The 25318-nt window shown below is 37.0% G+C and overlaps 1 protein-coding gene across 1 annotated transcript in view; it reads right to left on the bottom strand.

Annotated features, from left to right (window-relative positions):
- The window catches only part of LOC121316390 (28S ribosomal protein S5, mitochondrial-like), a 35870-nt gene that overhangs the window by 3606 nt on the left and 6946 nt on the right, over positions 1 to 25318 (bottom strand). Inside the window, exons 3-4 of the mRNA XM_041251469.1 lie at positions 23583 to 23810; positions 14809 to 14843 (exon numbers count right to left, since the gene is read on the bottom strand). Coding sequence (XP_041107403.1) covers positions 14809 to 14843; positions 23583 to 23810 — 263 coding nt within the window. The remainder of the gene's footprint in view (positions 1 to 14808; positions 14844 to 23582; positions 23811 to 25318) is intronic.

Raw genomic sequence — 25318 nt, 5'->3', positions numbered from 1 at the left:
ATTTAATTTTTGCTTATTTTATATGAAATTATTATTTTTGGTTACTTTCCAAAATGGTTATATACACAATTTTGACAGTGGTGAGGTGTGAGTGAGAATCCAAATTCAACATCAAGGGAAGAAATATGCGGGGCCCTTTTGTCAAAAAGTACGAGGGCCACGGCCCCTCTTGCCCCCACTGGCTCCGATGCCCCTGTTCCAGGGCACACACCAAAAATGACAATTGTGAGACTTTCCTTTTTAGTGCAATTTCCAGGTTGACAGTCTATATTTATTTGTATCCAAACAGTGAAAACATGCCATGCAATCACTTACTAATACTGACACAAACACTAAATATTTAGTTTTGCAATTGAATTTGTTTAATGGAAGCCGTCCTTAGTTAGGGTAGTTTGGTTTTCATTATCAGAGCTTTTTAATTTACAGAGATATAATTTCATGCTAAAAGATATGGCTGCATGAAATATTGCATGTTGACGTAGTCATTTGCAGTCATCATTTTTATGATTATTTTTGTATATTGATGTGGTAATTGGCAGCACTCAGCTGTGATAATTGTCAAGCCAATATAGAAGAAGCATGATAAGGAGAGTTAACTTTGCCACATGGCCAAATATATACATAAATAAATAGATAAATACAAAATGCAAACAATATAAGACTTAACGTGATTAATATGAAATGTATGTTTTGTTGCCGTGTTCACATTTTTAGAATGCACTGGTAAACAAAGTAATAAATCTCATTTTTAAGGATTCAGCCAAATCTAGTTTCCAGCTGGATGTGTATCTGTGGTCCTGCAGATGCCGATGTAATTTGGCTGATATATATCATTTTAAGTTTTAAAACATCTAGGGCAAGAGTTTGTTTTCATCACTGTACTATGGTGGCCTTTCCCTTTGTCTTTCATAAATCACTTCCAACAAAAAGTACCACTCACTATATTTGGCAATACAGTAAGATACTAGTGTGTATCTAAACCTATAATTGTTTCAATCTGTTATATACATTAAATTATTGTGTAAGGATTAACAGGATCCTGGTTACAAGCAGCCATTAGTTGTGGCTATAAACAGATGAGTTCCTAGACTGTGATCAGACCCACAGTTTTGAAAAGGCACTACTGCACATTTCAAGCCTGACTTCAAAAGTACAGTTTTTGGTTAGCAAACTTGATTAAAACACTGTTTTGCTTCAGTCTTCTCAGGAGCAAAGGTTTTAAACAAAAGAATTCCTGCAAATGGCACAGATGAAATATTGCAGTAATAACCTACAAGGTTTTTTTTGTTTGTTTTGTTTTTTTTTTACAGATAACCCCAAATTAAAGCCTACTGATGCAACACAACTGAGACACCTACCATTTATCTAAATAAGTGAAAACAACGTTATGAGGAACCTTGTTTTCAAGTTCATCCAGTTTTCTGCCGACACTGATAAACCACATGTGGAACTTGTAAATCGAATTGACTCACTCATAGTTTATTTTGTCAACAAGTAATAACAATTCATATCACTGAACAATACTAGCCCCATTATATTCAAACAGTTTAATTAATTTCCTAGGGAACTGATTGAACACAATGTGGTATTGAGAGTAATATATCTTTTTTATTTTCATTTACAAAGCCAAGGAGCTTGGTCCAAGCAGGACACCTTCCTTCACCAGTTGAGTAAATATTTTATAAGGCATTCTTGCTGACAAGGTGCATAATTTCATCTTACCATTTTATGATATTTGTAATGCTATGAGTGGTTTTTTGAAGTAACTTATATACTGTGATTTATTCACTTTTTTATATAGTATATATGTAGTAAGGTGTTTTCATCCAAGCTCAGGAACAGCACTTCAGTTTAAGTTGCTAGATTGTCTTTTACCATAGCCATGCGCCACAGGGTAGAACCACCAAAACGCCTGTATAACAGCCAGCACCATTTACTTAACTGCTAGACAGTAGCTACACTATCTATTAAATGCACTGGCTGTTGCTACTGTACAGAAACTTGCCTGTATTTAACCCCTCTCTGGTGAAACTGTCAACCAGAAATTAAGAACTACTCCGAAACTCAGCCAAAGCACCTGATCATACTACTTTATATCAAAAAGGGAATACGTCATACTTGAGTACTTGAAAAATCAACCACTTAGAATGATTGCAAATGTCATAAAAAAGCAAGCAAACAAACAAAAAAACAAACAATGAATGTGTAATTTTAAACAATTCTTAAGATATAGCATTAATGGTTCACTAAGTTGCTCAAAAACCTCATCTGTTTATTTGAGTTCATTTCAATACGGTTGTCACTGGTGAAACTGATTCTATTTTTCCACGATGGTGGAACAATTATCTATGCAACAATTATTCCACATGTTCCTCACCATTCAAGAAGTTTCTATACAAATCATTTTAAAACAACACATCTGAATTAAAAGTAGGATCCAGTTCAGAACATAGTTGTCGAGAATAGCTGTCTTTCGAAGAACATGAGCAAATCTAATGGCCCACCTACTTAGTATAAATAATGATAAATAGTGTCAGCAAGAGAATACAATTAGCATGTACTGTAAATAAAAGAAGCCTCTCAAATACCATTCCTGAAAATTGAAAAGCCGCTTTTCTCAAACAGGCTGGGATTTATTCTAATGTTATTCCTTTTAACTTTGTATTAATTTCTAATATGTTTTACTGAGACTTGCACTTCTATTGCAGGGATGTTAACAGTCCTTACACAGAAGGATTTCCTGCCAACGCCACCTGACCTTGCATCAAAGTGTGAAAGTCTGATAGCTCCTTAATAGTCAGTACTATGAAGCAACAAACAAGAGAGCATTTCTTGGTTGTTAAAGCTCAAGACGCCGGGATATTTAGATTGAAGGGGGTTAAGACTTGACCAAATTGTCCTACATAATTTTTTGGGGGTGGAGTATATGAAATATGAAGAAATTTACAAGGTTACAATTTAAATAGAAATGTATAGGAATGCCAAATGGTGAAGAGGAAGGGGCTAGAGGAAATTTCTAATGAAATCTAGATTGATTCTTCAGAGATAGCTTGGCTTTACTCATATATAAAGGGAATGCATTTTCTCTTTAAAACTAGAGGGATGACAAACAACAACTGTTGATGAAATGTGAAACAACATCAATCAGCTGCCCCAAGCAGTGAATCTGCAATGCAACAAGGACGGGCTGAACTGGCATTTGGACAAGCGAATCCAGGATGGATGAAAAAAACCTGTTTAAATCTAGGTCTGTTCAACAGTCACAATGATCCTGTAGCACCTTCAAACATGACCTGTGCTCACAATTATATTTCTGAAGTTCCCGAAAATCTCCTCGTTCTGTGATCTTTTATTTAGCCAAGAACTGGTAATATAATTACTTCTTCTACCAGTAACTTTTCCAAACACATCCTTACCACAAACTGTAAGCTTCTAGTTCTTTATTTTAATAACAGCGCTTATAAACACCTAACTACCAAACCATTTCATTTGGCTTCCAGAACACATTGCATATACATTTTGAGGAGTTAGACCGAGTTATTCTCCTGGGTCCTCACTGAAAATGAGACACTCAGATCTTAGTGAGTAAAACTATACTGGTAAAACCTGCTAAAGGAATGAAAACACTACCTAAGTAAAATCTGAGACAGAGAAGTATTCCCTTAAGAATAACAGAAGACACAGTACTCCTCCAACAGGGTTTGTACGCCATTTTTCCCAAGTTAAACCATTGACTTTCATGCACTTTCCATGACCACACACATTATACATTTCCAGGACCAAAAAATAAATGTCACGCTACGATGCACAAGCGTTTTCAGTCAAAACTGCAACTGCAGTTACCCCTGCTGTATCACAATAACTAAAACTATAATGGCAGCAACAGAAAAAATATCAGTTGTTCATAAACTGTCATATCGTCCAAGAAACAACATTAACACTTTGACACACAAAATCGTCACAAAACTGCCAAAACAACCATTAGGAGCGTATTAAATTACTCATATTTATTTTTGCATGTATGTTTTTAATTGTATACGCAGTTAACAAATATAACTATTATTATAAAACTCTGATTATAAAATTATATTTTATTTTGGTTAGCACCCTCTATAATTTACAAAAAAATATCTTGCAGGCATCTAAAGGAAACCATGATGAATACGGCTCATATTTTGTTATTTCAATGCTGTAACTAAAAGTGCAGACTTGTATATTCGATAAAAAAACAAAAAAAAACTGACAATCTTACCTGACATTTTGCTATGTTTGCAGAAGTTAATCAATTTTATCCTGAAGGGAAGAGAGGTCTCGCTCTTTTTCTTTAGCAGTTCTCCTCATGCTGTTGGATTTATTCATTCATGTCAAGTGTCCTGTTGATTCTTCTTTCCTAGCAAATTCAACAGCCCATTTTACTAGACCGGCAATGTCTGTTTCCATTCTCCTTTTCTTTTTTGAGATTCTCTATCACATCCATCACCCATTTTCATTTCTGACATGGCTGCTCCTTTTTTCTTTCCTTCTTCAAGATGTGTCCTTTACTTTTGTCCAGCACCAGACGCAAAGTGCCAAAGCTGTATTGTGATTTGCACATTTAGTATTCCACAAACTGACTCAATGTGATCGAGGATAATTCGTTGCGATACTAATGATTCCTCCTGCAGGTTTTCAACTTCAAGCTCCTTAATCACCTAAAACCCTCAGATCTGTAAAATATGGATTATTGGCCATGTGTTCATACAGAAGGGCATCAACTATGCCATTCATTTCATAATCTTGCAGGAGACGCAGTCATTGTCACTTCCATAAACTCTCTGAACTGGTGAAGTATATCGTCACACTTACTCTTTTGACATCCACCAAGATCTTAAAAATGTCATCAAATTTTTGCAGCACTTATCTTTAGCAAAGGACATAAGCCTTAGATCTATGGCAGACATGATTCTCACAAAAGCATATTTGATTGTCAGTGTAGTTCCGCATTGCATTTTAAATTCAAGCACTTTAAGTTCACTGACTTTTTTGGCTGTAACACATCTTTTAAAACACTGTCTCCCACAAGGCCCACTTCTACCTTTCCGAGGTCACAGAAATGTTCTTTTTTCACTGGATCCACTTTCATAGACTTAACAGCCATTGAGGCTTCTTTAGAAACATCACATCAAACAAATCTTTGATTCATTCCTCTAGTAACATGTTGCATATCATTGCTAAAGAGAGGCACCATAGGTTTATCAGTCTGGTAGGCAGTAAGCAATGGTGTGATATGTTTAGCAACAGACATAAAAATAAAGATTTCAGCAGTAACCAGGTTGTTACTGTACATCGCTATTTCAAAGGATTTTGTTTTTGGATCAGCACACTTCTTTTCGTTCACCAGTTTAATATACTTAATGACATTAGGCCAAATGTCAAGGGCTCTCTGCTACCAGAACATTTTCTACTCACCTCTGCTGACAATTTCAAAGGAAAATGTTCACTACTTGTGACCGCTATAATCTTCCCTCCTAGCTGCGGTATCTTTGAACAGCCAAAAAATACTGGATGGCACTTCGGTAATTTACCAACTACACCCACGAAAACCATCCCTAAAAGCTCCCAATGCTGTATTGGTGGCACTGGAGACAACTGCAATACTGACCTTAGCGCAGGGCACTCCAGACGCTCTGAGGTTTACAAACAAAACTGGACAGTGGCCAAAATAAACAAACAAACAAGTTTTGTGCTGGTTTAATTAGTAGCAATTGTTATTTCTTTTCAGTTCTTACTTTTACATTCCTCCTTTTTGAGCAGCCCCAACCCTGAGGAGATTCTGTGTTTAAGCACCCGTACGAAACCTAATATTATTAAGGAAGGTGTATATTATTAAGGAAGGTGTATATTATTAATGAAGGTGTATATTGCTGGTATACTTGTTTTTTAACAGTTCTGATACTCTAAGGGAGCAAGTGGGATGTGGCACATGAAGTGCTCCCAGAGGCAGTTGTATTGCTTGTTGGAAACAGTAGGAGCTTATGTGAAACTCACCATACCCATTGTCACCATAGGAAGATGGGTGCTCTCCTAGGATGGCTTGCCGCTGCCTTCCCTTCCCCCTATCTGAAAAAAATTGCAATTGTTACATTACATTTAAAAGTGTTACCGCTAAATGCTAAAAAATGTGTAGATATATTGACCCACAGACTGTAAACAACAGAAAAACAGACTGCTTGACCAAAATCTCAGCCAGGTCACATATCAGACCAAGGTCTCCAATTCTACAGCTATGGCCAAACGTTTTGTATCACCCAATAAGAGTAACTAATTTTGATTCATAAAGTCGAATGAAACCTGTGGAATGTTACGTTAACATATTGAATTGCAAATACAGTATAATCATAAATCTCGAAAAACTACTCACTTCTAAATCTTTTGTAGTCATTTTTGTATTACTTTAGTATAAATACATGTTAATTTGGATTCATATGTTGTTTTTTTCTGACTTTATGTGAACAAAAAGACACACATTTGCCAAAAAATTGTTACACAGTGTTATTGGCCATGTTTTTATACAGAAGGACATCAACTCTGTCATTCATTTCATAGTCTTTGAATCTTGCAGGAGACTCAGTCATTGTCACTTCCATAAACTCTCCAAACTGGTGAAGTATACTGTCACACTTACTCTTTAGGCATCCACTAAAATCTTCAAAATTTTCTTCAAATTTTTTGCAGCACTTATCTCTAGCAGAGGACATAAGCCTTAGATCTATGGCAGACATGATTCTCACAAGAGCATATTTGATTGGCAATTTCTCCATTAATTTATTCACAATCTTAGCCAGCGTAGTTCCGCAATGCATTTTAAATTCAAGCACTTCACTGACTTTTTTGGCTGTTAACACTTTTTAAAATACCTTTTAAAACATTGTCTCCCACAAGGCCCACTTCCACCTTTCTGAGGTCACAGAAATGTTTATTTTTCACTAGATCCACTTTCATAGGCTTAACAGCCGTTGTGGCTTCTTTAGAAACATCACATCAAACAAATCTTTGATTCAGTCTTCTAGTAACATGTTTCCTATCATCGCTAAGGAAAGGCAGCATAGGTTTATCAATCTGGTAGGCAGTAAGTAATGGTGTGATCTGTTTAGCGACAGACAGAAAAAACAAGATTTCAGTAGTAACCAGGTTGTTACTGTACATCGCTATTTCAAAGGATTTTGTTTTTGGATCAGCACCCTTCTTTTCGTTCACCAGTTTAACATACTGTGACATAGTGCCCGCCCCTGTGTGCATTTTTCTGTTATATGTTGCATGTGATGTGTTAAATGTTGGTGTATAGTCATTGGTACATGGGATATAAACCGGTCTGTGTTTCACGTGTGTTTAGAAATGTATAATTGTATTTAGGCACGAGGATTGCACAGCACTTCACGTGCAAGTAAAAAGTAATAATATGTGAGCACAGGGAATTGCACTTTATTAATTCACGTGCAGTTGTACCGTGACTCCAATTGAATGACTGATTAACAATCGAGTCTTGCTACAGCTGCATAAAAGCAGCATGTTTTCACCCACTCGCGGTTGGGTGTTCGGTGAGTGGAGAACGGGAGAGAGAGGAGGAGAAATCGTTTACAACAATTGCTATTGCGTGCTGGTGCGACCAGCACGATACTTGTGTATTCAAAACTCACCGTGTTTGTCAGTGTCTCTGTCCGTGCACCGTTTTGTTAAGTATAGTCCGTTTTTGTTTGTCTCTGTTATTTTGGCGTAGTGTGCCGTGTCCTGTTTCTGTTTGTTCAACCCTTTTATTTTGCAATAAACCGGCGCAAGCAGGCGCCATCATTGTTTCATTTCATCTGTCCTGTCTGTGTGTATTCCTTTGCTGGTTCTGACGCTGCCCACTTTGGCCGTCTCTGTGACACATACTTAACGACATTAGGCCAAATGTCAAGGGCTCTCTGCTACCGGAACATTTTCTAGTTACCTGTAATCTATAATCTTCCCTCCTAGCTGGCGTATCTTTGAACAGCCAATATATACTGGATAGCAGTTTGGTGATTTTCCAATTACACGCAAGAAAACCATCACTAAAATCTCCATCAACAACATGCAGGTAGATACTAAGCAAGTGCAAACATTATAATGTGATGTAAGGATTTTGCCGCACTTAGGGAATTGGTGATCTTTCAAAAACTTTACACCTCTGCTTACAAGGTGCAAACCATTGTAGAAGCAAGTAACAAAGAGCTGTATAAAAGCACACACCTGAGGCCTGTCATTGGCTTCAGGGTGGCTTCTGTGGTACACTTCCTGATGCGGTGACACTTGGCTCTTGTTGAGGTGAAACAGGAACACATTTGGAGGAGAATGACAAGACAAAGAAGACCCTGCATATTCATTCCCAGGGTCTCTTTGTTTGGGATGCTGGAGGATGTGGCGCTAAAGAATATTGTCTCACTCCGCAGGTCATCTTTGACCTCATAGCTGAATTGAGGGGGGGGTGAGGTAGACCCCTGTGTCAATCTAGGGACTGCACTACTTAGCCTTTGGTTCCTTTCAGACCACAGTTGAAATGTCTGGAGGAATAGCCCAATCTACCTTTTCCAGAGTGCGAGGCAAATTTATGGATGTCATGCTAAAAAGGGCAGGCCAATACATATTATTTCCTAAGGACACTAGCATAACTGATGTTGGCTGAGGCTTTTCCAAATTACTTCAACCGTAAGGATTCTCAGCTTCTTTTCAGAAATCTTTTATTTTCAGTGCGCCAAGAGGACTTTGCTGCCCTTCCTCTGACATTTATTTTGCTTTGTATTTTCGTGCTCCACAAACGTCATACAGTGACTACTGCTCTCTGTACTCCTAACTCTGCAGGTGCAGCCGCTTATTTGAGTGTGTTGAGTAATTTGCATTGCTAAAAAATAAATACATAGGGCGCAGAACAAAATATTTGCCTGGCTGCAATGCAATCTGGCATCCGCAATTATTTACATCCGCAATGCAATTTTGCATCCGCAATTATTTACGCTGCAGCTATATTGACAACACCCCCCCTTAATGTGTGATTTATAGTTTTCACACATTCTCAAAAAAAAAATAAAACACCTGACAGTGTGTGTAAACCATTTGACGAACCTTTGAAGGCTCAGAACTACCTTCGAATTCCTGGCTAGCGAACAAACCTTCGAACCTTTGAACACAGCCCTACTGACTGCAGTTGAAATTATACATTATGATTAAAATCAACAAATAAACCACAATCTTTACCAAGACATACTGGGCAATTTATTCTGAACAAAATGTTAGGAATATGTGTTCAAATAAAATTTAAAAAAAGCAGTTAAACTAAAAAATAACTACTATTATAAAAGAACACATTGAGGAACACCACAGACTTCTTTAAAGTAAGGAAGTGATAACTTCTCTCAACTGACCATTAAGAATAACATTTTCAATTATAAAATTACAGTACAGACAAGAATACAAAGCCAGGTTGCTGGAGGACAAAAAGGAGATATCTTTGATTTAAACTTCACTATAACAATCATCAAAAAAATAAGATCTGGCAAGAATGTTGCTGTACTGTAATTATAGGTAAGATTTTAAATGATATCAATTCACATCATTTTAAAAGGTAGTGAAAAGGCACATTTCTTTCCCCCCAAGATTACAGTGGGTGAAGATAAACTACAGCCAGCTGAAACTGCATTGTACAGATGTATCACCATTAAACAAACCAGTTAAGTGGCTCTTTACATGGCTTTTTAAGTGGCAATGAATGTCCTGGTCTTGGGGTTTATGAATACTCTGGGTTATTTCATGCAATTCCCTTTGCCCATTCCAGTTACAATTTTTACAAATAAATGTATGATTGCACAAACAGACACGGTAAAATTATGGGGAATCTATATATTTTTTTGATAGGTATTATCTCATGCAAACCTATAATGACTTTACCAATTTAGTTTTTAATGGAGATAGAGGTATTAAAGTGTTAAATCTACCAAATGTCTCTTCAAGTGTTCATAACACAAAATACAGTATAATATAATGCAGTTGTCGGGGTCCATAATTAGTAATTATTTGTGTTCTGCCACAACTAATATTGGCATCTTTGTTCCCGAAATGATTTACAACTCCCACAAGCCAAATGAATATTGTAGCATATGGTGGAAAATGAAGGAAAGAGAAACACACAATTTGCAGGTACCCAAATCCACGATTTATTGGGATCGATTATTCCCAGCCTCTGTTAGCCTGGGCCACATCAAAAATAACAAACAGCCCTGCACCCTCACAGCAGCACATTCACACAGCAGCACATTCACATTCACACAGCAGCACATTCACACAGCAGCACATTCACACAGCAGCACACTCTCACAGCAGCACATTCTTACAGCAGCACATTCACAAAGCAGCACATTCTCACAGCAGAACACTCTCCCAGCAGAACACTCTCCCAGCAGCACATTCACACGGCAGCACATTCTCACAGCAGCACATTCACACAGCAGCACATTCTCACAGCAGCACATTCACACAGCAGCACACTCTCCCAGCAGCACATTCACACAGCAGCACATTCTCCCAGCAGAACACTCTCCCAGCAGAACACTCTCCCAGCAGCACATTCACACGGCAGCACATTCTCACAGCAGCACATTCACACAGCAGCACATTCTCACAGCAGCACATTCACACAGCAGCACACTCTCCCAGCAGCACATTCACACAGCAGCTTGTCTCACTCTTTAGTGCAGCCCTCTTTGGAGTCAGTCTTATCAAGAAAAGCTCTTAGTTTTTCTTCGTCTTTTAGCCATCCACGCAATGTAGATTCTGCAACATGTATATCTTTTGAAACTGCTGCTTGAGTTTCACATTTTCTTACTCTGTCTGCCACATCAAGTTCATTTTATCAGAGAAAGATTTTCATTTTTTGCTGTCTGCCATGCTTCATCCTGTATATCTGGAACGCTCACCCAACGTTTGGGTGCAAAATTGCATTATGGGGGAAATGGGAGCCACAACCTTACTATGTTATAACTGATTCAGCACTATAAAAGGTTGTGTCATAACAGGGTAGAACTGTAATAGAATTTTTCAGAAAATAACCCCAAAATCTCTCACTTTCAATAGCATCTGTTCCTCACATGGAGCATCTCCATTTGCCCCAATTTTAGACACAGCCTACATTCAAGTTATGCATCATTTCTAAAGGCTTATCATTTAAGGTTTTACCGTGCTATTTTTGCATAAATGGAAGACTGTTACTCAAACATACAGGCACAACATATTTTCCTATTATGCACACACACTGAAGATCTCAAAAAGACGGAGAAACTGTTGAAACACAGAAAGGGTCAAACATTTTTTGGGGGAGGATTTCACCCCAAGGTCAAAAACTTTGTTAAGGTGTAACTTTCTTTGGTTGCCTACCACAAGGCTGTAGCCTGAATTATTTTTGAGTAAAAAGCTGATTAAAGTTTGGGGTGTGCCTATCAACCACATTTTGATCTCTCTATAACTTTTGGCCCCTTGACCTAATCAGTCAAAAAATGTAAACATGTTCTTTTTTTTGCTTGAAACAACGTTAAAAACTGAGTTTGGTGTAAAATTGTAGATGGAAGGGTTTTAAATGGGTGATTTATCAAGGAATGACCCAGACAATACAGCACATTTTCTTAAAATACACAAACATTGCATAATCAGGAATGGCCTTATGGAGCATGGGTACTGCACCATAGTTAGCCTCTTTGGAGAAGACTCAACTTCAGTCAAGTTCATCATTAAGAATACCTTTTAAGAAAGACCCAAAGCAATTTGTTTTCCAAATACACTACAAGCCTGTGAACCACTGATCACATTTGTTACAGTTCATGCTTTAAGACAAGCAATCTTCTGTTACAGTAGATAAGAGGATACAATTTATCACTTGCTCTTGACTCAGGCACTAGTTCATAGAGACTGTAATACACAACTGGCTGTGTACAGTTAATGACAAATTCATAACTCAGCCCCTGGGATACGCCACAAGAGTATCCATAGTAAAACTCAAAAGCAATGCCGTGAATGCCATGAAATCTAATCAGTTTGTATCTGTCAGAAATGGTATGCAGGATAATTGGGACTTTACACGGCTGCCGATGTAGAGAGGGTAGAGCAATCATTTTAGGCTGCTGCGGTTCTTATAAGAACCATACTTGTATTAATGTTATCCCCACAGAGTACATGAACAACTTTAATTTGAACAACTGTGCAAAGGCTACCGGACAACTATATTTTGAAATAAGCTGTTTTTGTAAGCTGCAGGGTGGAATGCTTTAGGCCTTCTTAGTGACAGAGTTCATTTAGGCTTAGTGCATCTCAGGTGAACCAGAAACTGTATTTTTTTTTTTTTTTTTATTTAGTAGTCGCCAATTAGTTTTTTGTTATTTTCTCCACAATTTAGTCGTGTCCAATTATTTTATTTAGCTCAGCTCACTGCTACCACCCCTGCGCTGACTCTGGAGGGGTGAAGATGAACACATGTTGTCCTCTGAAGCGTGTGCCGTTAGCCGCCCGCTTTTTTGCAGACTCACCACACAGCCACCCAGAGCTACAGCATCAGAGGACAGCCCTGGGCAACTTACAGGCAAGCCCACAGGCGCCTGGCCAGACCACAGGGGTCGCTGGTGCGCAGTGAGCTGAGGACACCCTGGCCGACCTAAGCCTCCATATCCCTGGGCAGCACTCAGCCAATTGTGGGCTGCCCCCTGGGAGCTCCCGTCCTCAGTCGGCAAAGGAATAGCCTGGACTTGAACCAGCAACATCCAAACTATAGGGTGAATCCTGTACTCCACACGGTGCTTTTACTGGATGCGCCACTCGGGAGCCCCTTAGAAACTGTATTTTGCGCTAACTTTGTGAGAGCCAGCTTTATAAATCTCTGACTTCTGCCTTTGTCAAAAGATTTATTCAGAATGATAAATATAAATATCCTATATACCATGAACTAGAAAACAAATTATTAAATGTGATTTACACATCACAATCTTTGTAGTCTTTACATATGTAAATGTACTGGCTGTTTTAGCCACAAGATACATTTCGAATAATTTATGGAAAAAAATAATAATAATAATTTGGTCAATTGTTAGATTGCATTATGCAGTGTTTACTGGCATACAGTGTATATCAATAGAATAAAGCAATTAAAGCAATTATAAGGTTTCAGATGACATTGTAACCCACAATAACAACATTTCAGCACATTATAAAGTCACCTGAAACCCTGAGACAGGAGGATACTTATTTATTATGGTGTGACTGGACATGCATTACTTTACTTTGGATTCCTTCCTGCAGGAATTTTTTTTTTTTTTATACCCAATAATAACAATAAATGTGATAAGCTTTTTCACATTTTTTTTTTAACCTGTTCTTTGCAAATGGGGTGGCATTGCTGCAAGGCTCTTGGAAACAAGATTTAAAGATCTAATTAGATTTTCCAAGTTAAACAATGACTGTTATTTTTAGTCAGCTTGAATGTCTTATTTGAACCAGTTAAACTCCTGACAAGATTCTAATTGCTGTTGCTTATCACTGACATAGGGTACCATGCTGTCTGTCCAATTATGATCATCAGGAGGAAGGAATTGCCTACAAAGGAGGGTTCAGTAGTTTAATATCCTTTACAATCTCTGCAGAAAAGTGTTAGTGGTACATGCTCTTTTTTTGCACTACATAACTGCTTTACCTGTTTTGATGCCTTTCTGCATGAGGTATTAATTATGTTATTAATTACAAGTTTTACATTATGGGTGTGTCTTTTATAGTTAAGAATCATTATGTTTAAATTGTGTGTGAATGCGCTTTTATAGTTGTTTTAATGCAGTACTGCCCAAGTTTTGAATTCTCTCATTACATGTGGCTGACCCTGAGACAGGGGGAGGTATTTTAAAACACAAGATGGGTGGCCCTGCTGCATGTAACACGTGGCGGACCATATGGTCAGAGAGCACCACCCCTTTTCCCACATAGGGAGTATGTAGTAGGCTCGCCATGTGTAATAAAGAGAATGACTACCTCGATTATTGGACAGAAACCAGTCAGGTTGAAGGAGAGTCAACAATTGCTTACAAAGGTATAAATATCAAAAATATGTCAGCCTTTTCATCTCTTTCAAATTGGCTCCATGATATCAATGCTTTCTGATACAAACACATCATATCATGCACTGAGCTGGACTGAAGCCTTGTCCAAAGTTAGTTTGTAACTCGTGCTCATGTGTTTAAATAGGACGTATACCCTTCTTTCATATAAACTATTTTTAAAATCAAAAATCATTTGTCATCTTAATTTACTCACTACAAACCTGAGATTTTTTTTTGCACTGGATTTACTTCTAATGTTATGCCTGTATTTACTGTAGTGAGTTGAATCACAGTTCAAATGATCTCCACTTGATCTTATCAGATCACAGCGACACTACTTACCACTACAGATGCTTTCCTCAAAGCAATAGACGTCATGTGGGAAGAAAGTTAACTCCAAGCTAGGTACTATTGATTTAAAAAAGAAAAGCTTGCCATGAAAATCCTCTATTTTACACATCTTGTCCTCTTCAAAGTCACTAAACACTGGTGTGTCTATTTGAAATACTGACTTTGCTTACTCTGATAAGGCACTGAATGTATTGTAGCACCCAAAAGTGTCAAAGACAGGACTAAATCAGATTAGTGACACCACCTTGGCTGCTTGCATGACATTTTTAAATGAAATGTTGAGCACAATATAAATATGCAGTGCTTTAAAATATCCAGAAACAATGACAGATCTTACCTCAATCACACAAGAGTCAAAATCTTCACAGTTTTCTGTAAAAGAAGTCAAGGGATTTGTTAATATGGCAATCTGGCATTAGTTAAGTCTTTGGAGTTTGTTCAACATTATCTATGCAACAGCCAACTATTACAGACTAAAGGTTTGTGAAATATATCCAGAATGGCAGCAGCACCTTATTATTTTACAACCATATGACCCGAGTCGCAATTAAAATGAAATCTTGCACTTACTCTGTGCAGTAGTTATTTCTTGATGGCAGCAACATAAACAAGAACATGTGATAGAGCATTGCAGAGCCTTACATGGTTTATGTGTATTTTTTATTGCACTGTAGATCTAGTTTATTAAAAAAACTTTAAATGTAACACTGGTGTTTTTCCATTACAGTTGGCGCCTGCCTAATCGATTACTGATAAATTGGGATTTCTGCTTAAATGGGAGACGATTTTTCCTAATGCTATTTATGTTGTTTAATTGGGACTTGATTATGCTGTGACTTGTGTAAATTACATAAATCATGTTGATCTCTTGAAGGAGCTGGAGGGAGTCTCCTCTGGTTTCTCAGGCTGCTGTGGAAAAAAAAAAAAAAAAAAAAAAAAGTCTTGCCTTGTGATAAGATGTGATTTCCTTATTTTTCAGTTAATTTCATTTGGAAATAAACAGCGACTAATTTTGTTTAGGAAAAACAACACAAGCTCTTCCCATCTGAATGCTCAGTTTTCATCGACTGGTCTGTGTTTATTAAATACTTGTGAGAGCTTTATGGAGGACACATGAACAGTGTTTTGAAAGGGATTACTGTACCTCTTCATGACAAGATAGAAGATACATAAATATTTCAGACCTGCAATACAACATTTAAACATGCATTATCTAGTCTTGCACCCACTCCAATTTTATAAAAAGATTAATCAAACTGAATAAGGAGTTTGGCACGGGCGATATTCAATGCCATAACAGAAATCGCTTGAGTCGTTACATCAGCTTCTTTACAGAACACAGAAAGGAGCACCTGCTGACTGCTGAGGCGTGTTTTTAAAGCGCCTGGATTGTTTCTCCTCAAGTTTCAGATGAAAATAAGTTGTCATTTGTTTCATAGACGTTTGAGGTTGCTCGCCTAGTGTGTAAGTGATTTGTTGCAGATGAGACACAGATGTTTAACACTGTTTTCAGTGAAAGCACACGCTTTCTCCCATTCTGGCTTGAAGCCTCATACTTTCATTTATTACTCACGGATGGTTTCCGCTATGCCATTGTCTCCACGAAACAAACAAGCACTTAATTCAAAATGATCAAATTGACTTCCAACCACACATCCAGCTTTCACTCGAGATGATGGAAATACGCATGCACAAGCGCACTGTGTCGAAGGTCATCAAGTGACTGAATGCAGGCTGGAAAACAGCAGAGAGAAGGGCAAAGAAAGAATAATAAATATGAAGGTATACAGAGAACAAAAATAATAAACTTGCATTTAATTTTAGTTTTTCTGTCTTATTTTCCCTTTTGTTTGTTATTCTTTCTTCAGTTCATTCGAGACGCAAAGTGTTTGTCACCCAGCATTTCACCGGGAGCCTCACTGAACTGCCCGAAAACCGCGGTTTGGCCACCTGTGTACTATACCATGAGGACATGGGTGTGTATTGTGAAAAAAACAATGAAAACAAAGTGAAATGTAAGTTGACAATGATATGCTCCAATTTAAAATAGCAGGTCAAAAAAACCCAAACAAAACAAAACAAAAAAACAGACACTGGCACATTTTCAATATTTTATTAAAACAAAGCTAAAACATTTAGAAAGTCTTATTTGGTTCAAGGGATATTTCCAAAAGAATTAAAAAAACAACAACAAAATGTTGAGTACTGTTGTAAAGCAAGCGCACTGGGAAACACAATTTAAAAGATCAATAAAACTAGCAAGAAACTAGTCAGAACGATAACTGTAAACAATAAATATAAACTTCTAAGCACAGTTCACAAATAACTTTGGGTTATTATCATAACCCTGGTTCTCTGAAATAGATATGTAACCATTACTGTACTTCATGCGTATTTAACCTTAAATAGACCTCAATAGATGCTTCAAAGCTGCTCGCGGTGCCTGTGACGCAGTTGCGTCCGCCCCCGGGGGCATAAAAAGACTGCTGACACAGGCATTGTCATCATGTTCACTTCAAGACTGCTCAATTATGGACGCAGTGACCTTGAAAGTTAATGGTTATATTTCTGTTTCATGGAACCAACGTTCCCTATCAAGTATGAAATGTAACCATTACCTCATGGGTAGAAATACCAAAGCTGTCGCAATATTGCAGACCAACTGGAATGTTACAATGAAGAATGGTTCAGGTTTATTTTTCATTAACATGAACTTGACAAGATGGGGAAAAAAAAACAAAAACAAAATCCTGACACTTAGTTTTACATTGATAACTACAGCAGAAGTTGATTTATGTGAATTTATAATCCATGAGGTACCAGTACAGTCGGAGCTGTGAATCTTCAGCTATAATCTTTATATATAAAACGGAATGTTTGGATACTGCACACTGATTTGCTGTTGAGGTAATTGACATAAAAAACAGTTTGTCTTGAAAATGTAAATGGTCTGTTACGATATTTCTCTGCTTCAGTGCGTAATTCGGCTGGTCAAGAGTACTCAATTTTGCTGCATAAACAGTAATTATAGCCTGTTAGTGACCAAGCATTAAAAATGCCAATAATGTATTTTTGTATTGGCTTCTCCAGGTCAGCCATCATAATCCATGGATAGTGAACTTTGTCTTTGCCTCCTTTTTTGTATCTTTTCATTATCAACAAAAATACATGACTGGCATTTTAAATGCTTGGTCACTACCGAGGCTAACATTACACATTATTTCAGCTCTGTTTACAGAATGACTGAGACCAGCACAGAGGCTTCATTTTTCAATTCTTTGCAGTTTTTCATTAAGTATATGGAAAACTGCTAAGCGGAACGTAATTCAATATGTTAACGTAACATTATTCAGCAGGTTTCATTTGACTTTATGAAGCAAAATATGTTAATTCTATAGGGTGATGCAAAACTTTTGCATATAGCTGTATAGTCAACTGGTGCTGAATTGTTCTGTTTTACTGATACAGCAGAAGTAAGCTTTTTGTACTTGTACTTGTAAATTACTTATTTTTGTAAGCAGTACCAAACACTTTCCCCCAAAAAGCCTCTCTTTTTACATAGCATGGAGAAAATGAAAAAAAAAAAAGTAATTATGAGTTATGGTCCTTTTCCACAGCTTTTTAGAAACTTGACCTGGTTGTGGTGGCAGCAGCACAGAGAGGCACAGTAACCAAAAAACATTAACTGGTTAGACTTTTAATAGAACACTTCCCATTTATTTTAGTGTATACATCCGTTAAGAGAGCTAATTACAATTCAATACGATTGTCTATTATCACTGTTTACATCCCCTGCAATTAGTTTTAGATCCTGAAATAGGTTTGTGAAAAAAAAAGCTAACAGAACATCTTTTAATGTCTGCTATGTGAAAGCTAATCTGCGTTTTTAGATGGCGGACATGAAATTAATCCAATGGCGACAGACAGTCTTAATTTAATATTTATGTTGGTGGTTTCTCTTTATAGCTTTTTTCTGCATGTAAAAAAACAATGCACCATTTAATCTGAACCAAGAATACATTTAAGATATATCTGAGGTCAGAAGGTTCTAAGTTAAAACTACACCACTGAACTCCACTTGCTCACAGTTTAGATCTTTTTTCCCTGGTTAATTGCTTTAACCCTCCCAAAGCACTCCCTGTATGACTCGGGTGTACAAAACAAGAATTTGAAAACTATTCATTAATTCTACAAATGGATTTCACTCTTGTTCAAAAGCTTTTTAAAATCTGGAGATAAATTAATTATTTATATATATATTTTTAAACTGTTGCAGACTGATGTCACGGACAAACAAATATCCCTAAATAAAGTACCGGAACACAAATCCATATAAATGCCCTAATAAAGTTCCAAAACTAAAAATAAACCACTTAAAAAGTGGTCCATGCATCAGTAACCAATCGCCTTCAAAATCACACACCAAGTTAAGTGGCCTCCACCTATGTTAAATTGCAGTGATTCACAAGATTTCAGGATAAATTCAGCAGTTCCTGTAGGTTTCCTCTGCTGGGTAGTGCATTTCAAAGCAAAGACTCAACCATGACCACCAAGGAGCTTTCAAAAGAACTCCGGGACAAAGTTGTTGAAAGGCACAGATCAGGGCATGGGTATAAAAAAATATCAAAGGCCTTGAATATCCCTTGGAGCATAATCAAGACAATTATTTTGAAGTGGAAGGTGTATGGCACCCAAAGAACACCATCCCTACTGTGAAGCATGGTGATGGCAGCATTATGTTATGGGGATGTTTCTCATCGACAGGGACTGGGGTACTTGTCAGGATAGAAGGGAAAAGGAAAAGAGCAATGTACAGAGAAGTCCTTGAAGAAAACCTGCTGCCCACTGCAAGAAAGCTGAAACTGGGACGGAAGTTCACCTTTCAGCAACGACCCAAAGCACTCAGCCAAAGCTACACTGGAGTGGCTAAGGAAAAAAAAAGGTAAACGTCCTTGAGTGGCCCAGACAGAACCTAAATCCGATTGAAAATTTGTGGCATGACTTGAAGATTGCTGTCCATCAACGCTCCCCAAGGAACTTGACAGAGCTTGAACAGTTTTGTAAAGAAGAATGGTCAAATATTGCCAAATCTACGTGTGCAAAGTTGGTAGAGACCTATCCCAACCGACTCACAGCTGTAATTGCTGCCAAAGGTGCTTCCACCAAGTATTAACTCAGGGGGGTGGAGACTTAGCTAATTATGATCTTTCAGTTTTATATTTTTAATATACAATTGTTTTCTCAATAAAAACTTTTTTTTTCCCTTAACATTGTGGAGAATGGTGTGTAGATAAGTGGAAAAAATCATCATTTAAATCCATGAAATTCTGAGGCACTGACAACAACAAAATGTGAAAAAAGTTCAATGGGCTGTAGACTTTCTACAGGCATTGCATATATATATATATATATATATATATATATATATATATATATATATATATATATATATATATATATATATATATATTTTGCATCCCTAGATCTGAGAAATGTGATGGACATTCCGAGCACAAGTTATATAGAGGCTATCAGAATCATGGTCATTTACTTATTGCATTTGCTCTGTTTTTAAGCGCTTATAAAGGCTTGGATAAATATTAAAAGAGGATTTTTCACATACAAACAACATATGTCATTAGTAGCCCTTTTCCAGTACTAAAACCTGATTCGATATATCTTGAGAAGCACTTACTGTGTTTATCTTGACCTATCTATCATGACACTTTTTTGTTTAAATCCCTGGCAGATATGTTTATTATATGCAGTCAGGCTACTATAAACTGTGGTTGAAAGACATAACCATTTTGAATAGGTTTTAAATATATTGTTGTTTCAAACGTACTGTAATTCAATTGATTTTAGCATAATGAACCAAGATCTAAATAATGCTTTAAAACCAACAGCTTCTTATTTAAAAAAAAATGTTATTACAGAGTTAAAGGATGTACATGTATACTAGGCATATACTGTATACTACTGTACAGCTATGGCCACATGTTTTGCATCGCTCGATAGAATTAACTAATTTTGCTTTATAAAGTCAAATTAAACTGGCTGAACAATGTTACGTTAACATAATGAATTCCATACTGCTTTGTGACATTTTGAAATCTAACATGAAATACTGTACTTCTATGATTGCTTCTGGTATGCTTTTGCAACATCATTTTCTAGTTTCTTTGATTACATGATGTTGAAGAAAAAATCTAAATGATGTTTATATATAGAAAGATACAGGGTATTGCTTGTGACAGACTAGCCGTCTGCCTTGTGGATGCGTGCATTCACTGCTGAGTGACGGATGGGAGCTCGAGAAGGAGGTTGAAGTTGATATGCCCCGCAGGCGAACAGGATTTTTTTGCATATTGTAGCGCTGAGCTGTGGGGTTTCCAGGGTATAATGAGATAGACAACATTTGTGGTTCAAAGCAGTAAGAAAACGCTGTCTTTATTATTTTTTTTAGCTTTTAGTGAACAATGGCTTTCACTCAAAAACTCAACATCTCAACTCTCTCTCAATTCTCCTGCTGCCAGATCCCGCTTCTCTCTTTCAGTCTGTCACCTCCACACACACAAGTCCCTCCCCTTTCCTAACTGATTGGCCCAACATTCCCTATCTCTGGCTGCTTGTGTCATATCTGCTCCCATCGCCCTCAGTGACGCACTCACACACTCTTTTAGCTGTAGTTACACAAACACCAAAACACACAGAGAAGGCTAACAGATGTGAACAAGAAAAACAGTTTACAAACACGCATTATTTACAGAGTACTCCCATCCCCTTCCCCATCTATAATGAGGTCCATTTCCACATTGTCCCCAGGTTTTTGAAGCAATGTTGCAATGTTTGCTGACTGACAGAGTTCCAAGCATGCTTTAGCAAGCACACAGCATCTAATAGAGACATTTTATTAATAACGAATTTTCGTGCTGATGCTCATCGCTTATCTATTTCCAGCCATGCTTTTTTTACTGTTGCAGCCAGTGCTGTTTTTTCAAACAGTAAATAAACCCGACACTGCATACAGGGATTAAATAGCCAAGGTACAGTACAGGAGTAATCGCTCAGTAATGAGGTGCAGCAGCTCACTGATCTATCTGTCAAGCTTACTACAGTAAAGTGCTGCCTTTTTTAAAATTTTATTCTCATGATTCTATATGACATACACATACTGTTGTGTTTCTACTTCTGATCTTTCACTGTATCTTCTTATGATTCTATATGACATACACAGCCACAATGTTTTTGAATTGTCACATCTTAGCCTTGTATTTAATGTATTATGCACTGTTTTTCACTTTATTTAATGTATTATGCTTTTTTTATTGTACCTTGTAAAGCACTTTGTGATGGCGATCCACTATGAAAGGCACTATATAAAATAAAGATTGATTGATTGATTGAATGGCAAGGTACCAAGGTGAAAACAGCTGATTTGTGGATTAGTAAGAGCGATTACTACAGTATAAGTAGTGTGTTTGTTATTTAAATCTATGTGAATGGCACATAACGAGATCCAAAACAGCTGAGTTTGCCCAAAATATATGGCTGCCCGAAATAACCCTGTACAGTGTATGTGGTGGCGACTGTATACAGTGCCATGAAAAAGTTTGTAAACCCCAATGATAATTATGGAAATTCCATAGTTTTACCATGATAACCACCTTAAATATTCAATAGGGTTTATGTTAACCAATTCCATGTCTTCTGAAACAAAATGATGTATGAATTAGACCAACAATGGGTAATTAAGATTAAGGGTATATGAAAAAGTAAGTGAACCCCTGGTTTTATCAGCTCAATTAAGGGGATCAGATGTTTAAATAATTAGGTAGATCTTCAGGGGTGAGTTTGGGAGGCCCCATTCTATATAAAGATCAGAAACTTTGTGACTTTGGTCTTCACCATTCAGGTGTGTGGAAACACATCATGCCATGATCAAATGAAGACCTCAGAAAAACAGTTATTGATGCTCATCAGTCTAGAAAGAGTTGCAACACCATTTCTAAGGATTTGGGGCTCCACCAATCCATTGTCCGACAGATAGTCTACAAATGGAGAAAGTTCAAGACCACAGTCACTCTACCCAGGAGCAGTCGTCCTACCAAAATCTCTCCAAGAACAAACCGGAAAATCATCAAGGAAGTCACAAAGAACCCTAGAGTAATATCCAATGATCTGCAAGCCACTCTCACCTTGGCTAATGTGAGCGTTCACGACTCACCTATCAGACAAAGACTGAACAACAATGGTGTTCATGAAAAGATAGTCAGGAGGAAACCACTACTCTCTAAAAAGAACATTGCTGCCTGTTGAATCATTTGTGGATAAATAAATGTTAAAAAAGTACCATGTGTTTGTGTCATTTGTTTAATCAGGTTATGTTTATCTATTATTAGGACTTAGATTAAGATCTAATAACATTTTAGGTTTGAAGTATGAGAAAATCCTAAGGGGTTCACAAACTTTTTCTCGGCACTATATATATATATATATATATATATATATATATATATATATATATATATATATATATATATATATATATATATATCTCAATCCTAAAATTCTAGGTGATACAAAACTTTTGGCCATAGCTGTACATTGTTTTGTTGTATGCTACAATATGATAAATATCTTATACTAGGAGTAGTGAAACTTGAGGCAATGCAACATTTGGTGTAAAGGCCCTCTAAATAACACTCCAGCCTGCTTTTTTTTCTCCTCATATCACAAAACATCTTCCCATCGGAAGCCATTAAAAAAACTCGGATCATGCCATGGTGTGACCTACAAATGCCAGGTTTAATACTCAGGCAACATTGGCTCCACTTCTGCTCCCATTTTTAAAAGGGACATTATTTCATATGGTTGTAATAACAGTTTTTAACATATAATATATACAAAATTATAATTTGTGAAGTTATTCACTCTCAAACATAGTAGAAAAAAACCATAGCAAATGGCATGTGAAAAAAAAGAATCATGTTTTGGTTGAACAAATTCTAAATGTTTAACACGTGGATAGCTTTTAAATGTTTAAACAAAGCTTTGAAAAAAACTCTTCCCTAGCTTATACTACTCTTTGTCGGAGGAGACATATCTTACCTCCGTTTGGACCACAGTCAGGGGGCCCGAGACTGATTCCTCCCCAGGAGTTTCTGGTCCACCCTCGCTCCCTCTTCACCTTCACCCTCCTCCTGTGGTCCCACTCGTCTCTCTGCCAGATTATCTCGGACTGCAGCTCATCCTGCTGGGCGTGGTCTCTTTTAAAGATAGCCTGGATAGTCCCACGTTTCACAATTGGGATATTCAGATCAGGCCAAAGGAAACCCCGTGTCCTGACAAAATGACACATCAATATTTAAAACAGCATTTAATCACTGGGTTTTACCCCATTCCTCATCAAACACCATTGAGCCATACCCAGAGATGAAAGTGAGGAGAAGTAAAAAAAAAAAAAAAAAAGCTGAAAACTGGCAGGAATCTGGGATCCACTGCCATGTTAGATTTTTTGCTCAGAAACCAAAATTAAATGAAGTTAAGATTCAGAATACACCTGAAATTAGAATGTATACCAAATAATAAGTGAACTTTAACTGGTATCACAAACCCAGAGATGCCAATTCTTGAGAGTGAAAAAAACAGTACCTGCCAGTAAAATTAGGTAAATGTTTCTTTTGACAAGTCAGGACGGTAAAATAAGGTCAGTGAAACTTGATGCAAGTATTCAGTCAAATAAAGTTGAGGTATATATATATATATATATATATATATATATATATATATATATATATATATATATATATATATATATATAGTTTCAAGTGAAATCTATTTTTCTTAAATACCTGCTGCCACACAAAATACTTTCAGTGTGGACACACACAAGGCAAAGAGCTCTTGAACTTGAGCTAATCCTCCACTCGTTTGGGCCTATTTGCAATACTAAGCATTTAATATTGTAAATGTTTATTTTAAGCACAAAGTTGACATTTTCTACTTCATTTAATGTTACCATAGGAAAAAAATGTAAGAAAATATAGTGCTAATAAAAACAAACACTAATTGCATATGTCATGTAAGTTTAAAAAAAAAAAAAATGTTTAAACTTAAAAAGAGTCTGTGTATAACTTAAAACAAATCTTAACACTCTGAATTAAAAAAAAGTTTAAAATGACCCCTTGATTTTTCACTCTTGTTTTTCAAAATAGGCTTGTTTAAACATGGGGTGTATTTGATAATTCGTTGGATCCCCATGCTTGTCATCAGGCCACAGAGAAAAGCTGTAGTTACTGAGACAAGTTTTTATTTTGTCTTCATGTGTTCTGCGTAAAATATGGCTTTCCAACACCTTGCAACCTCTTTCATAATCAAGGGTTCACATAACTGGTACATTTCAGGTACGCATGCGGACCAATAAAAAAAAAATGCAGACTTAGCTATTGCTGTATAAGACGCAAGCGTACCGTCAGAATATTTTTAACAGAAAAGTATTTCTAATAAAGGAGGAGCCGATGCTCACGGTTTGAAGGTGAGCTACACATGACTAATGTATGGATTAATCCAGCAGAGTGGGGGTTTACAGGCTTTGCACACAATGTCCGTGATCAGCCCCGCCCACCACGCTCGCTCGCTCCACAAGTGAAACAGAAAAGAAATACATATGTATCTTACTTTTTCCTGGCACCTTCCTTCTGTTCCATTATTTTCACCATTTTCTGCAATGTGAACTGTAGAAGTGCAGCATAACTGTTTAACTCACAGTACTGTACTTATTTGTGGACCAATGAAATAGCAACTTGCCAAGCAGCCACCTGCAAGCACCATTGCAATGGGGTACG

The sequence above is a fragment of the Polyodon spathula genome, chromosome 5 (genome assembly GCF_017654505.1).
Source record: "Polyodon spathula isolate WHYD16114869_AA chromosome 5, ASM1765450v1, whole genome shotgun sequence".
Classification (NCBI taxonomy): Eukaryota; Metazoa; Chordata; class Actinopteri; order Acipenseriformes; family Polyodontidae; genus Polyodon; species Polyodon spathula.
The sequence above is the reverse complement of the archived record's forward strand: the minus strand, read 5'-3'. Positions and strand labels throughout refer to the sequence as shown.